A 12,630-nucleotide genomic window follows, 5' to 3' on the forward strand; every position below is an offset into this window, starting at 1 on the left:
AAATTAAACTTGGTTGGTGGTGGCAGCCACTGCTCCAATGTCCTTGGGTCAGCAGACAACGAACTTCCGGTTGGGCTGACAGAACTTCCGGTTGCATAACTTTTTAGTAACCGGAACTTCCGGTCTCGTACCGGTCAGTCATGGCGGGATTCTGAGGGGTCCTATGACCCGAGCTCTGCCTCCCACAGAATCTTCCCAGCGAGGGGCGGGGCCCGGAGCCTCCCGGTTACTAGGCAACGACCCCTCCGTGACTAAACGATTCCCGAGCAGCCGGCTGCTCGGCGCTCGATTAGCCAGACCTGGAGGGCCCGGCGGGAAGCTGGCGGTGAGGTTCTCCCGCCGGAGGCCTCCCTCAGAGCCGGGCTAGGCCCAGCCGCTTCTGAGGGGCCGGGCCCCGGCTCAGGGGCTGCGCCCCCTGGGTTCGCTCCGGCCGGGAGCCCCTGGGCGAGTCGCTTCCCGCCCTGCCAGTCCCGACATGTTCAGCGCCTGTCCGCCAGGCTCCGAGCCCGGGGCGGGGGCTGCCGTGGGGACGCTGTTGGGGGAAGGGGTCGAAGCCAAGCCCCGCAGTGCCGCTCCCGGGCTGCGGCGGGGGGGGGCCCGGGGTGGGGGTTCGCAGCAGGACGAGGGGGGCTGGGCGGGGTTATGAGCGCGCCGGTGCTGGCCGCGGGAGAGCTGTCCCCTCACTCACACGAGTGGGGGGCGCCCGGCCCGGGGCTGCCCCATGGATCCCAATGGCCCGATCCGCTACTCCGGCGTGTAGCTGTTTGCAGGCTCGGGCCCTGGGGCAGACAAGCCTTTCCAGCGTTGCAGTGGCTGGGTTCGGTAGCGGGATCCCTTAGGGTGACCAGATGTCCTGATTTTATAGGGACAGTCCCGATATTTGGGGCTTTGTCTTATGTAGGCGCCTATTACCCCCCATTCCCATCCTGATTTTTCACACTTGCTGTCTGGTGACCCTATCCCTAAAGCTGGCGTTTGAGGAGCAGTAAACGGGTCTAGCATGGTAGGGACCCGAGTGCACGTATTCGTTGCAAGTCCAACAAACCTCCGTGTAGAAACATCCATGAGACTTAAAAGTCTAGAAATGATGGCTTGTCAGTGCGGTACAAAACTGCAGGTGTCATTAGGCTTTCCTTTTGCTTCCTAGTATTAAAAGGGAACTGAAATGTTGTTGGTTTTTTTAAATCTAGACTATCTGTAGATTTTTCAAATGACAGATTATTACTCTTATTTACATGGTGATATCACCCATAGATCCCAAGCGGGGCTCCATTGTGCTAGGCATTATATAAACATATAACAAAAAGATGTTCCAGCCCCCAATAACTTACAGTCCAAGTAAAAGACAAGCAACAACAGGTGGATACAATAAATAAACAGAACACAAGGGAAGAGTGATAAATGCAGATGAGCACGTTTTAAAACAAAGATGAAAATCAATGCATTTGTCTAGACTTCAGAGTTCTGAGTTTCCCCTGCTGCTGCTGTTTATTACAGTAGCCTCCATTGGTCCCAGTCCACATTGAGCCCTCTTATGTTGGGCTGTGTGTAAATACAAATGGATTATTACTGCCCTAAAGGGGCTGAAGCCAGTTATGGAATGAGAGGTGGCTCCTTGTTTTGGCTGTAGGTGCTTCTAAAATGCTTCATGCACACTATTAGAGCTCTATAGAAAACAAATAATGTTTTGAACTAGATTCTTTGCCTCGCTCTGAGCCATGCCAGAGTATTTGTGGAGATTTCCAGGACTTGTTTCCATCAGAATTGGGTACTGTTTAGAAATGTTTTGATAAATAATGTGCAGCATTTCTATTCCTAGATACTAGCGCATAGAGGCTAGGTACACACAGCAGCAGGCAGCGCCAATAAGCTCCTTTTTTTTGTTGCAGGACGCAGGATGGACTTTTTGGCTCTCTTCATAATTTATCTGCTATTAGTTCTGGCTAGTGTTGTTCTAGTCTGCATCTATTCAGGAAGGAAACAGAGTTTTCCTGCAAGAGGCCTCAGTTGTATAACTCAGGTAAGGAGTCTAACATTGGTCATGTCTCCCCAGTTTTGAGTATGAGTGCAGCCAGAACAAACTGACCCTTCGGTTTTCAGCTTTGTGTCTCTGTGACTGGCTGGCTGTGTTATGCACCACACTTAAATTTCTGAAAAGGGTCATAATTTGTATGGATTTAAGCATGTTTCTTACACTTATGTATATCGCATAATGCTCTGAAAACAGAAAAGAGCCTGCTCCTTATTTGTTTGGGGGGCAATCCTGGCCTATCCTCTACTGGTTGTGGGCCTGCTCTTAGCAGAACTGGTGTGGTTTTCTTGAGCAATGATGATGTAAGGAGGCCCACTGATAGGTGGCAGAGTGTTGGGGGTGGGGGCAGAAAGAGGCTGGAGATGTGGGGGAAGAACAAGGGAAAATCGGCTGCTAGTGGATCCTCCAGTTGTCTTCTGCATGAAGAGAGTGAGGTACTGGGATAGAGTCTGTTCCATATAACCACTTATGTATTCCTTGGTATGTTGATTTTTCAAGGAATTTTGGTAGCAATTTAATGGTTTTGAGACCTACTATGGACATTTCCATGATGCCATATGAATACCCCTCTAATTAGATGTAAGCCGGGATCAGGAATGAGATACAATGTCTTTCATCTGTCAGTCATCCTGCACACAGTGATGCACAAAGCTGGTAGCCCAGCTGGTGGTGACAAAAAGTCTAAATGACCTATCTGAAATGAGGTCACTCTCCAGTTCACAGATGGCATGTAATCAGTCTCAGCAGACACACCAAAATCTGAGTGGGCCATGGAGACTGAATTCCCCCCTTACTTTGGCTTGGGGGTTCCTCTGCTTCAGGGTGAGGCATACTGACAGGAGACTTGTGTTACAGCAAACTGTGCTGAACCTGCTCAGTAGATACATGAAAGGTTTCCAGGGCTCGGAATGCACCACAAAATGTAGTTGAAACCAACGTTGTGGCTGCATTGTAGGGGGTAAGAACAGAACTTGCTGTTCTGTAATATAAAAATTACACTTGTTCAATAGCACTGCAAAATAATTATCCTTAAAACAATAAAAATAAACAAGAAACCTGAGTTGCCATACATTTACAATATTTGTAGTTCACATAAAAATAATTGTAGGGCTGTTTTAATTGAGAGAATCTAGCAAATGGGTCATACGCAACTGCAATTTTAATAACAATTATTTAAAAAATCCTACTCAGTACTATGTAAGTAATGTTATTTGGTAGAATATGCTAACAAATAAGGAGAATGAAGAACTTTAGCTATATGAGGCATTTTTCTTTAAAAGGAGATTTAAAAAAATCATGAGTTTGTTGCAAATAAATAAGAACAAGAATAAACAAATATTCCTTTCTTAAACAAATCTGTCTAAATGGAAAGAAATAGCACTGTGCTATAAGCAGGGAAAGGAGAATGAAAAATCTGAAAAGTCAGTGAAGTAACTAGACACATTTAACATTAGTTACATGATTATGAACAGGTTTTGGCTTTTATTATTTTACTTTGTTTGCGAGTAAAGGGAGCTGGGCAAATTGTTGATTGTATTTCTTCATTACTTAAAATATCTCTCTGTGCTGTTTATGCAACAAACTAGATATTACAAATACCATTTATGATGTAAAAGAAGTACTCCCATTTTGCCAAAGAAATAAAATGTGAAAATATCAAAGTTAAACAATTACAGGGTAACTTTAAAGGGGGGTTTATGTATAAACCATATCTTTAAAAAAAATTAGTTGGTTTCTGACTGTAGGCCAAAATGCATAAAGCCACCGGTTTGTTGAAGGTGTGACTGACTGATTGATTGTATTATTTTAAGCACCTCAAGATGTGGATTTTGAACAATATAAAATGACTTACTTACACACACCATAGCTGTTTCTAGCTCTCTGGCAGGTCAGCGTCCATCCCACTGTTCTCTTTTTCATGCTGCCAGTGTTCATTGGTGCAAAATGGTTGGCTTCTGTATGCAGTTCTTTCCACATTCATATCATCTTGCTTCCATAACCATAACAGGGAAAGGCAACATTTTTAAGAGCCTTTTTGCTTTGGTTTAATTTGAATGCTGTTTACTTCAGTGGTGTGTGGGGGGGAGCCCTCTGAAACACACGAGCTTCTTATGCCACCTTAATTTTTACATCGGGGAGAAATGGGGTGTTTCCTTCTGTCCTCTCTTGGATGCAATGATAGTTAGAGGATAGTAAACACATTTTCATACAGTTAATTTGAAGTCAGATTCTGAAAGTTGCATAAGAGGTTTGTTTTTATATCTAATGATTTCTAATGCCCCTCTAACAGCAGCATATAGCCTCCTGTTTTTTAAAAATTTTCCATAAACTATCTTGTAGTATGAGGCAGACTTGTTAGAAGTGGAATACGTACCATCCCTCCCAAACCTGCCTGGCTTGTGATCTTATCACATGTAAGATAAAAAGCCCCGGTGCAACCCCCCCCCCCCCCCACATATAGCAATTCTGCTTTGCTGTTGCGCTTTTTGCACCATTGGTGGAGAGGTGTGTTGCTATAGAGATAAATCATCTTCTCCCTGGCAGATAGAGACAGTTCCACAGCATTGAGTGTGCTAATCATGTCACTGAATGAAAACAGACAGCTTTTTTCCTTCTTTGTTTATGTCAGTTTTTGAATTGACCATTAGAAAAACATGAAACTGGATATTCTCAGCATCACTTTCCTGGTCGCTTCTTGACTTTCGTTATAACCCTTTGGTTTCACTCACTCAACTCCATCAAAGTTCTTCTTTTGGTCTAAAACTTTCCATGCATATTCTCAGCCTAAAGGTGCTCTTTCCTTTTAAACAAAACAAAACACCTTAAGTTTTTTTTTTTTAAATCACAAATAACTCAAACAGCTGATCTTTAAAATTTCCCAGAATTGGTAAGATCTGGGGTGAAAAAACAACTTAGGTGCTTCTGAACACCCCATCAGCATTTTTAGGTGCCTAAATACCTTTAAAAAACTGGCTCTCTGTGCATCAGTTCTCTCTTCTCTCCCCCCCCCTCAACCCCCCCGTAAAGTGGATATAACAGTATCCACCTGAGAGGAATTAGGAGACTTTAGTGAACTGATGTTTTTAATGTCCTTTGAAATCCTCAGATGGAAGGTGCTATAGAAATATTATTTTTGTTTGAATTTTTTGCTACAAAGAGGGAAAAGTGATGTGTAATTCAGATTGGTATCTTCATTTGCTCCAGGTATCTTCATCTGTAATCCCAACACGGCTTCAAAGAGCAACACAGAGGGTGCTTCACAGGCTCTTCCACACACGGTAGCACACTTCTTTTTTTCTTTGACATCCTTTTCCTGAACTGTTTCTGATCATTACTGATGGCAGCCTCCCATTGGTACCAACAAAGCTGTGAGAGATTGCTCTTAGAGGTGTTTCCCTCTTTGCCAAGGATGTTTGTCTGGGACTACAGATTCTCTTTAAAGTTAGCTGTGCGGTTCTCTCTCTTCCTTGCTTGCTGTTGAGAGAATGGATGTCCTAAAATATTTAAGCAAATTTTACATAGCGTAGCTCCATAGTTTTGAAAGAATGAACCACATAGGCAGATGTTAGTCACGTCACTTAATGTATTACTGGAAGGTGCTCAGAAACTATGGTGGTAAAGGTGGTATGAGAACAATAGAATAGAGCTTTTCTGTAACTGAGAATTCAGGCTATAGTAAACCACATATTGCTAAGGCTATAAAACGAGTAATACAGGTGTTCATCCAGATTACTCTTGGAACAGCGAAATTTAATTAATAGACACATCTTTCCCTTAATCCACAGTAATTTCCCCCCCAACATGGGTGCACTAAACTTGGGGCACAGATTCAGCAAGATGTATCTGAGCATCTAAATGCTGGGGAAATGGCACACTGACAGTTTAAATGGTCCACCTAATGTGATATGCAGTATGTTTTAGGTGTGAATTAGTGTTTGCCATCATTAACCTCCCAATATGCTGCTCTCTTGTTCATAGTGCTGCGTCCTTTCTCTTACAGCTGCCAAGTTGGTCAATTTTACTTCAATATTTTGTTTATTCAGTGCTTTCAAAGCAGTTCATGGGATCAAGGTGACTCTGTCAGCACTAAAGTGTTGTCTAAGAATCAGCTTGTTCCTGTGGCACACTTTTGTGCCTGTGAGGGTCCATTTTGATTATGAGACTTTGATGAGATTTACTTAAAGAACCCCTCAAAGACATAAAAATATTGGGAGTTATTGTAAATTTAGGGAATTTTGGCTAGGCTGCGTGCTATCAGTAGGGAATCCCAGTTAGAGAAATTAGTTTGACCATGAGCTCAGTAGCAGCTATTCCTGAGCATGAGAGAGCCTTTGCTGCTGAAATGTCACCTCTGAATGACGCTTATCTTGTATTTAGAGCACTGTTTGTGAATTAAGCTGTCCTCTTCCCCTTTCATTACAGAAGTTGCCTGTTCATTGTCCTGCACTTAGCCTTACAAGTGGCAGTTTATGGTGAATACACTTGGGAAGTATTTGGCTACTGCCAAGAGATGGAGTTCAGCATTCATTACCTTCTGCTGCCGTATTTGTTGCTGGCTGTGAATATGGGGTTTTTCATTCTGTGCTCTGTGACCAACCCTGGTAAGTTCATATTTATTTTGAATTGTTGCATTTCGTGGGCAATTGTCATTTCGCTTTTGACCTGGTGCTTTCTCCCACCACCCAAGGTATCGTGTAATTGCCCAGAAATGCTGTGTGTGTCATCCCTGATTGATAATTCGTTCCATTGGATGGTAGATCAGAAATGGCCCCAACAAATCCCATTTCTTTAACGCTCCAAATAAGAAGTGCTGAAATAAGTGATGAACAGTTTGAAATGTACTCTCTGCACTTGCCCTGAAAAAAACAGCTGGGCTTTTTTTTTTTTAAATAACACTTTGCCATAATTAGCTCTTAATAAGGAAGAAAGTGGGCTAATTGCTTTTGGTGTATTTTAATAACACGCTCCAAAGCCAGGAATATTCATGTTTACCACACAGTGTATTTCTGTATAACAAGCAGATATTGTGGTTAAATCAAAGGAGTCGGGAGTCCCAACAGAAGACTGGGTTTTTAGTCATGGCTCTGTCACTCACTAATTTACTTTGCAACCTTCATCAAATCATCTCACCTCCTCATCCACCAGTCACTGAGTGAGCCAGGAGGAGGTGCATACAAATTCACAGAGGGGTAGAGTGAAGAAAGTCCTGGAAGAGTTTTGAAAACCAGGAACGTATTTATTGACCAGGCTTTGGAGATAAAAAAACAGAGATGATGTATTTGTAGGGCATTCATCTGCTTTCCAGAGCTCTAATGTCATCATCACTATTATTTCATTGGTGAGCAAATTTTATAACCTTTGCTTTGATTTTTCTGTTTTGGGGGGTTTGAGTCAGATTAGAAACTTCAGTATTCTGAGAATATATTTATCTCTGGAAAGATGGTGTAACACCAAAAATGGGGAGTAACACCAAAAATGGGCTTCTGTACTATTATTTCCACTCACTACAGTCATCGTAAGACTGTCGTCCCCTTTGAGATTCTGGCAACACACAGACAAATTCAAAGTGCATGAGCAGCCTCACACAGTGTTAAATATTCAACAGTTCTTGATTGAGAAGTTTGCTGCTATAGTGTTGTTTCTCTTATAGGTATAATAACACAATCAAATCAGGAGTCCTTTCTTAAGGCTTATGCATATGATGGAGTAATGTTTCAGAAAAGCACCATGTGTCCTACATGCAATGTGGAAAAGCCAGCCAGATCTAAACACTGCAGTAAGAGTCTTTATCCTTATGCTTGTCAAGGATATTAAAAAAACAAATTTACACCAGATTCATTTGCTGCTGATAATTACAGTTCACCTGCCTTTAACTTAGTTATCCAGTTTAATTATTGCAAAGAATTGTTGGCATTATTGCTCATTTTCAGGGAGATCTCAAACCAAGTTTATCAGCAACATATCTATGCTGCCTCTAAACTACTCTACTGAGAATATTAGCCTGGAGACCATATCTTGGTTAGTTTCAGGGAATAAATTGCAAAGCAGCCTTTTAGCCGAGCTTCGGAGTTTTACTTCATACAAAGGAAAACTGGCTAGTCAAGTTGGATCCTGACATGGAAAAGCTGTTGAGCATCTGAAGGTGAAATTAAAAGCTTTTACCTGCCAAGACCCGAGCTCAGGATTCTATGTTTCTCTTGCTGTATTTGATATCCCTATCACTTAAAATGAAGCAGGGAACTGTACACTCTACCTTCCAAATGATGCTTTAGGTAGCACTAACAGACGAAACCTAGGTCCCTGGGCTCCAGCCTTGGCTGGCGAGTAAAAGAGGAACTGTTTTGTTTTAATCCCTGTTAATTTTTAAATATTACGTTTCTCTTGCTGATTTGTAATCTGCAACCATCGTATTTGCTTAACTCTTAAAAGCCACACACGGTGGTAACAAACAGAGGATGAAACATTTCATTTACCATTAATGGTAACAAAGGCCTTTGACAAATGTTCCTTGGCTCCTCTCCTACGAGTCTTCTGGCCATAAAAGATTCCTTAAGAAGGAATCAGAAGTCTGGATATATTCCTACAAACCACACTGTATGCTCCTGTGCACGCTTTTACTAATCACATGTGATCAGGCACGCACATGGCTATTCTCGTATCTTAATGGCAAATGCTGGTCATGTTCCTGTATTTCCATTGGGGGCGGAAATAAACTAAGCTCCATTTAAAAAAAAAAACTCATTGGTCATTTAAAACCCAAATAATTGTGTTGTCTTGTGTTTAATTTTTGATCAGGTGTATGTAACAACTGCATACATCGTTTTGATCACCACTGTGTTTGGATCAACAACTGCATTGGTGCCTTCAATACAAGATATTTTCTCATTTACCTCTTCACTCTGACTGCCATGGCTGCAAACCTTGCAATCATAACAACAGCATTTCTAATCCAAGTAGTGCTGCTATCAAATATGATGCTTGGAAGTTACATTGATGATCAGGGGCAAGAGCATGCAGTTGAGATTCTCTTTCTTATTCAGGTAAGCTCACTGTAATGTCTGAGTTTTAACCTATTTCTGGGCTTGTAGCCTGAACAAAGGGGTTGTTTTTAAGTCTCATCTCCTAAGAATCTTGCAGTAGGTCCAGCTGTTCTGTTGTTTTGTGGGGGGAGCGAGCCATTATAGTGAACCTCTTGTAGTGAACCCACTTTTGCTGCTCTAATTAGAGGCACAATCATTCCAAGGAACTTAAAAATATTTTAGAATGGCAGTTTCCAGTCTCTCCATCTCCAAACCAATTATATCCAATATAAATCTTTGATCTCTATAGAAATAGCCTTATAAACATCAGTTACCATATACTGTACTAACATGTTTTTAAAGTAGTTCACAACCTTGTTTACTGTTTGAGATGTCCTTTGGAAGAGATGTTTAACTTCTATTGGCCCAGAGAGGTCTTGGTTTAAGATCTCTGGGTGTACGTACATATGTACACACACACGTGTCCTGGCCAGTATTGTTGCTCACACTTAAATAAAGGTGAGTTTTCATGTGAGTTTGAGTTTCTTTTCGTTTGACACCACCGACTACTGCGATGTTCATACTATATATTGATGCCACCATACTTCTGGCCGAGAAAGGAAGACTCATTTTTGGAGCCTGCTTAAGCATGGCTGAGTGATAGGAAGCAATCTATCTCTGTCTTCCATGCCCTGAGCCACCAACAGCTCTTTCAGCCAACTCTCAAATCCCAAGTTAATTTCTCTGTCTGTAATGGAACCCATCACCCTAGAATTCAGATACATTAATTCATGTTTGTGAAGTATCTTCACAACCACTCCATGTGGGATTTTAATCCAAAATATGTCTTAACTAACACTAAAGCTGCAACCATAAATCACCAAAATCCAATAAATTAAAAATGAATCTGATGTCACCATTAAGTATCAGGTTTTTTTATCTTTATGGTGTAGGTCACCCACACAATCCTGTGTTCAGTATGCAAATTCAGAAGCTTGAGTGTCCCTTCATGAACAAATTCTGTGAGGAAATATGTTCCTGAAAATCTTTAATTACTAAAGGCTTCATATGGGATTCACCATCTCTGAGCTGGTTATACTGTGGTTAATAGAGCGAAATCAAAATGTTTTAAAATGGGACTTTATACACTATGACTTTAAAATAAGTTACTATTTTATCTGTCTTTGCAGCACCTGTTCCTGACGTTTCCTAGAATTGTCTTCATGCTTGGTTTTGTTATTGTCCTATCTCTGGTGCTGGGGGCGTATTGCTGTTTCACCCTGTACCTGGCCCTGACTAACCAAACATCCAATGAATGGTATAAATCTAGAAGCTATGAATGTTCTTGCTGTCAGGCATTGCAGCCCCATGACAGGCATATTGTTTACAGAAATGTTTATTCTCAAGGAGTTTGGGTCAATTTAAAGGAAATCTTTAAACCTCCTACGAGTTCAGAAAAAAAGAAAAAAACATGAGGAAATAGTTACATCTTTTAAAATCTATATTTATTTTTTAAACTTTTCCCGAAGGATTTAACTCCAGGAAGAGCTTTTTGCCAGCACCAAGGACTCTTGAAATGATACTGTGCTTTTCATTAAGTGCTGTAGCTAAAGAGATTTTTTTTTTCTAAATGACTCAATTGTAAAATATATTTTTATAAAGCTGATCATTGTCTGTGGTGTTGGCCGAACTTCTAGAATTAATGTGCTAGTTATTAGCACCGGGGACTAAGGCCATGGCTTGTAGGCCTCTTTAGAAAATAGCTTCTTCGGATGTCATTGTAGCTCAATGTTTCTTAAAAGATTTTCTATAGTATGTTCTTTGAGTAACAGTGTTAAAGCAAATAAACTAAACTTGAATTGGCTAACCAACTTCCATTTGTGTTAAGAACTAAATATAGTAAGCATATTTAGCAGGAACCTCCACATCTTATATCTAATGTTTTTGTTGTAACTATGAAAATGAAGCCTTTGAGGAACTGCATAGAAGTGTTTTAGCAAATGAATGTACAAGTCCTTAAACCATTTCACGGTATCTTAAGGTGAACAGATCATGACTCTACTAATTAGTATGTCTTAAATCTTACTGTTGTGTGGCTTCATCACACCTATGTGAATGTATCCAATATTCTACTACACTGTACAGCTCTTTTTGGATCTACACATTATCTAGGTCTTGCTTCCCCGGGAAGACAGTGGCTCTTGTATGGCTGCATTATGTGATTGTTGAGAGAGCAGAAGTTTAGGCTGGGATCACACTACTTCTGATTCCACCTCATCTTTGAGGGGCTAGGAAAATATTGTATTCTGTATTTGCTTAGATGCTATCCATGACAGTTGTTTAATTTCATTTGATTTTATGAACTTGAAGTTAATCCTCTTTACACATCACCAGTGGTTATGGGAGGGTTTTACAGGTAATAAGAAGCTGTGAGAATGGTCTCCTTTGGCTTACTAAGCCAAATGTTTCCCTGGCTGTACTTGTGATGGATACCCATTGTGAAGCAGATCTGTAATCTGTAGAAAGTGTCCCTGTAAAATTAGGATAAATTTTCCTAAGAGGGGTGCTGATTTATCATGGAAGTTCTTTAGAGCAGGGACCATCTTTGTGTGTGTGTACAAGGTACCTACAACCATGAGGCCCTCACCCCTAACTAGGGCTCCTAGGTGATACAGTAAAAGAAATACTAAATGTGTGACAGAACCCTACCTCATGATGAAGAGTATGCCTGCTAAGACAGTCTTGTGAAAACTATTAATCCCTTCTTGTCATGAAAAAGATACATTTGCGTGAATGAAAAAATATAAATGCTGCCTATATAATCTACTTGTAAACATAGGTAGTTTCACTCTGTTTTTTACATAAAGCAGTAACTTAAAAAAATATAAAGATGTATCATTTCATCCAGGAAACAGTGTTAGTTTGGATCTTCCCTTCAATGCTCTTTGCAATGGAAGAGCCTATAGGAAGAGCATGTGTACGCAGGCGGTGACACAGGCTGAGACTTGATGTTTCAATGCCTCAATTTGACAATATGCCCTTATTTTCAGAAACTGCTGAGTTTCCATCCTCTGCAAATCAAACCCCATTATAGGTATCCTAAGTTGCTCATTGAAAATTACTAGTCACTATTGAAAACTCTGGTGATAAAATTTAGGTATAGTTGCTTTGCATATGTAAATGTAGGACTTTCCTATAGAAAAGTATGCAAGTTTTTTTTTTTTTTTAAATCTTCTCTGAGGCTTTGAAATTGTGGCTACTTAGCCACCATTACTAGTGCAGAGTCCTAAAATGAGAGAGGAATTCATGTTGTAAAACTCAAGAGACTTGAATTCTGGCAGAGTTGATGCATGATATAAGCTGGGTGGATGGGCTCATATTTAATTATTCATGAATCACTTGTCTTCATCCCAAGCTCACCCTGAGTGGCAGTGAGAGGATGACAGGTACAGGTCTAAGCCCCATTTTAAGTCCATTCACCCAGTTTTTGCCTTTTTTTTTTTTAATCCCTGGAGCCATAATAGGTCAAATTACAGGTTGGTTAAAATTGGTGCTTAGTGGTAGGGGGAAGATTGCACT

At 40.9% G+C, this 12,630-nt stretch overlaps 1 protein-coding gene across 2 annotated transcripts; it reads left to right on the forward strand.

Annotated features, from left to right (window-relative positions):
• The first annotated feature begins 150 nt into the window (after window positions 1-150).
• On the forward strand, window positions 151-10,922 carry ZDHHC4 (zinc finger DHHC-type containing 4). Of its 2 annotated transcripts, XM_024212438.2 has the most exons (8): window positions 151-325; window positions 1,255-1,388; window positions 1,890-2,020; window positions 5,237-5,310; window positions 6,455-6,633; window positions 7,683-7,808; window positions 8,828-9,072; window positions 10,242-10,922. In XM_024212438.2, exons 3-8 carry the CDS (start codon window positions 1,898-1,900, stop codon window positions 10,524-10,526), a joined length of 1,032 nt encoding a protein of 343 aa, XP_024068206.2. In that variant the 5' UTR covers window positions 151-325; window positions 1,255-1,388; window positions 1,890-1,897; the 3' UTR covers window positions 10,527-10,922. The 2 variants fall into 2 exon arrangements, with proteins under 2 accessions (XP_024068206.2, XP_029767154.1); XM_029911294.1 differs by lacking the exon at window positions 151-325 and having other exon boundaries at window positions 646-1,388.
• Window positions 10,923-12,630: the final 1,708 nt, after the last annotated feature.

The sequence above is a fragment of the Terrapene carolina genome, unplaced genomic scaffold (genome assembly GCF_002925995.2).
Source record: "Terrapene carolina triunguis isolate 2854851 unplaced genomic scaffold, T_m_triunguis-2.0 Scaffold93, whole genome shotgun sequence".
NCBI lineage: Eukaryota > Metazoa > Chordata > Testudines > Emydidae > Terrapene > Terrapene triunguis.

Excerpts from the sequence above, each read along its gene's own strand:
- ZDHHC4 (XM_024212438.2), top strand. The coding sequence starts at position 1,898 with ATGGACTTTTTGGCTCTCTTCATAATTTATCTGCTATTAGTTCTGGCT. Across the intron at positions 2,021-5,236 it reads GCCTCAGTTGTATAACTCAG|GTATCTTCATCTGTAATCCC; the intron begins GTAAGGAGTCTA and ends CATTTGCTCCAG. Across the intron at positions 5,311-6,454 it reads CACAGGCTCTTCCACACACG|AAGTTGCCTGTTCATTGTCC; the intron begins GTAGCACACTTC and ends CTTTCATTACAG.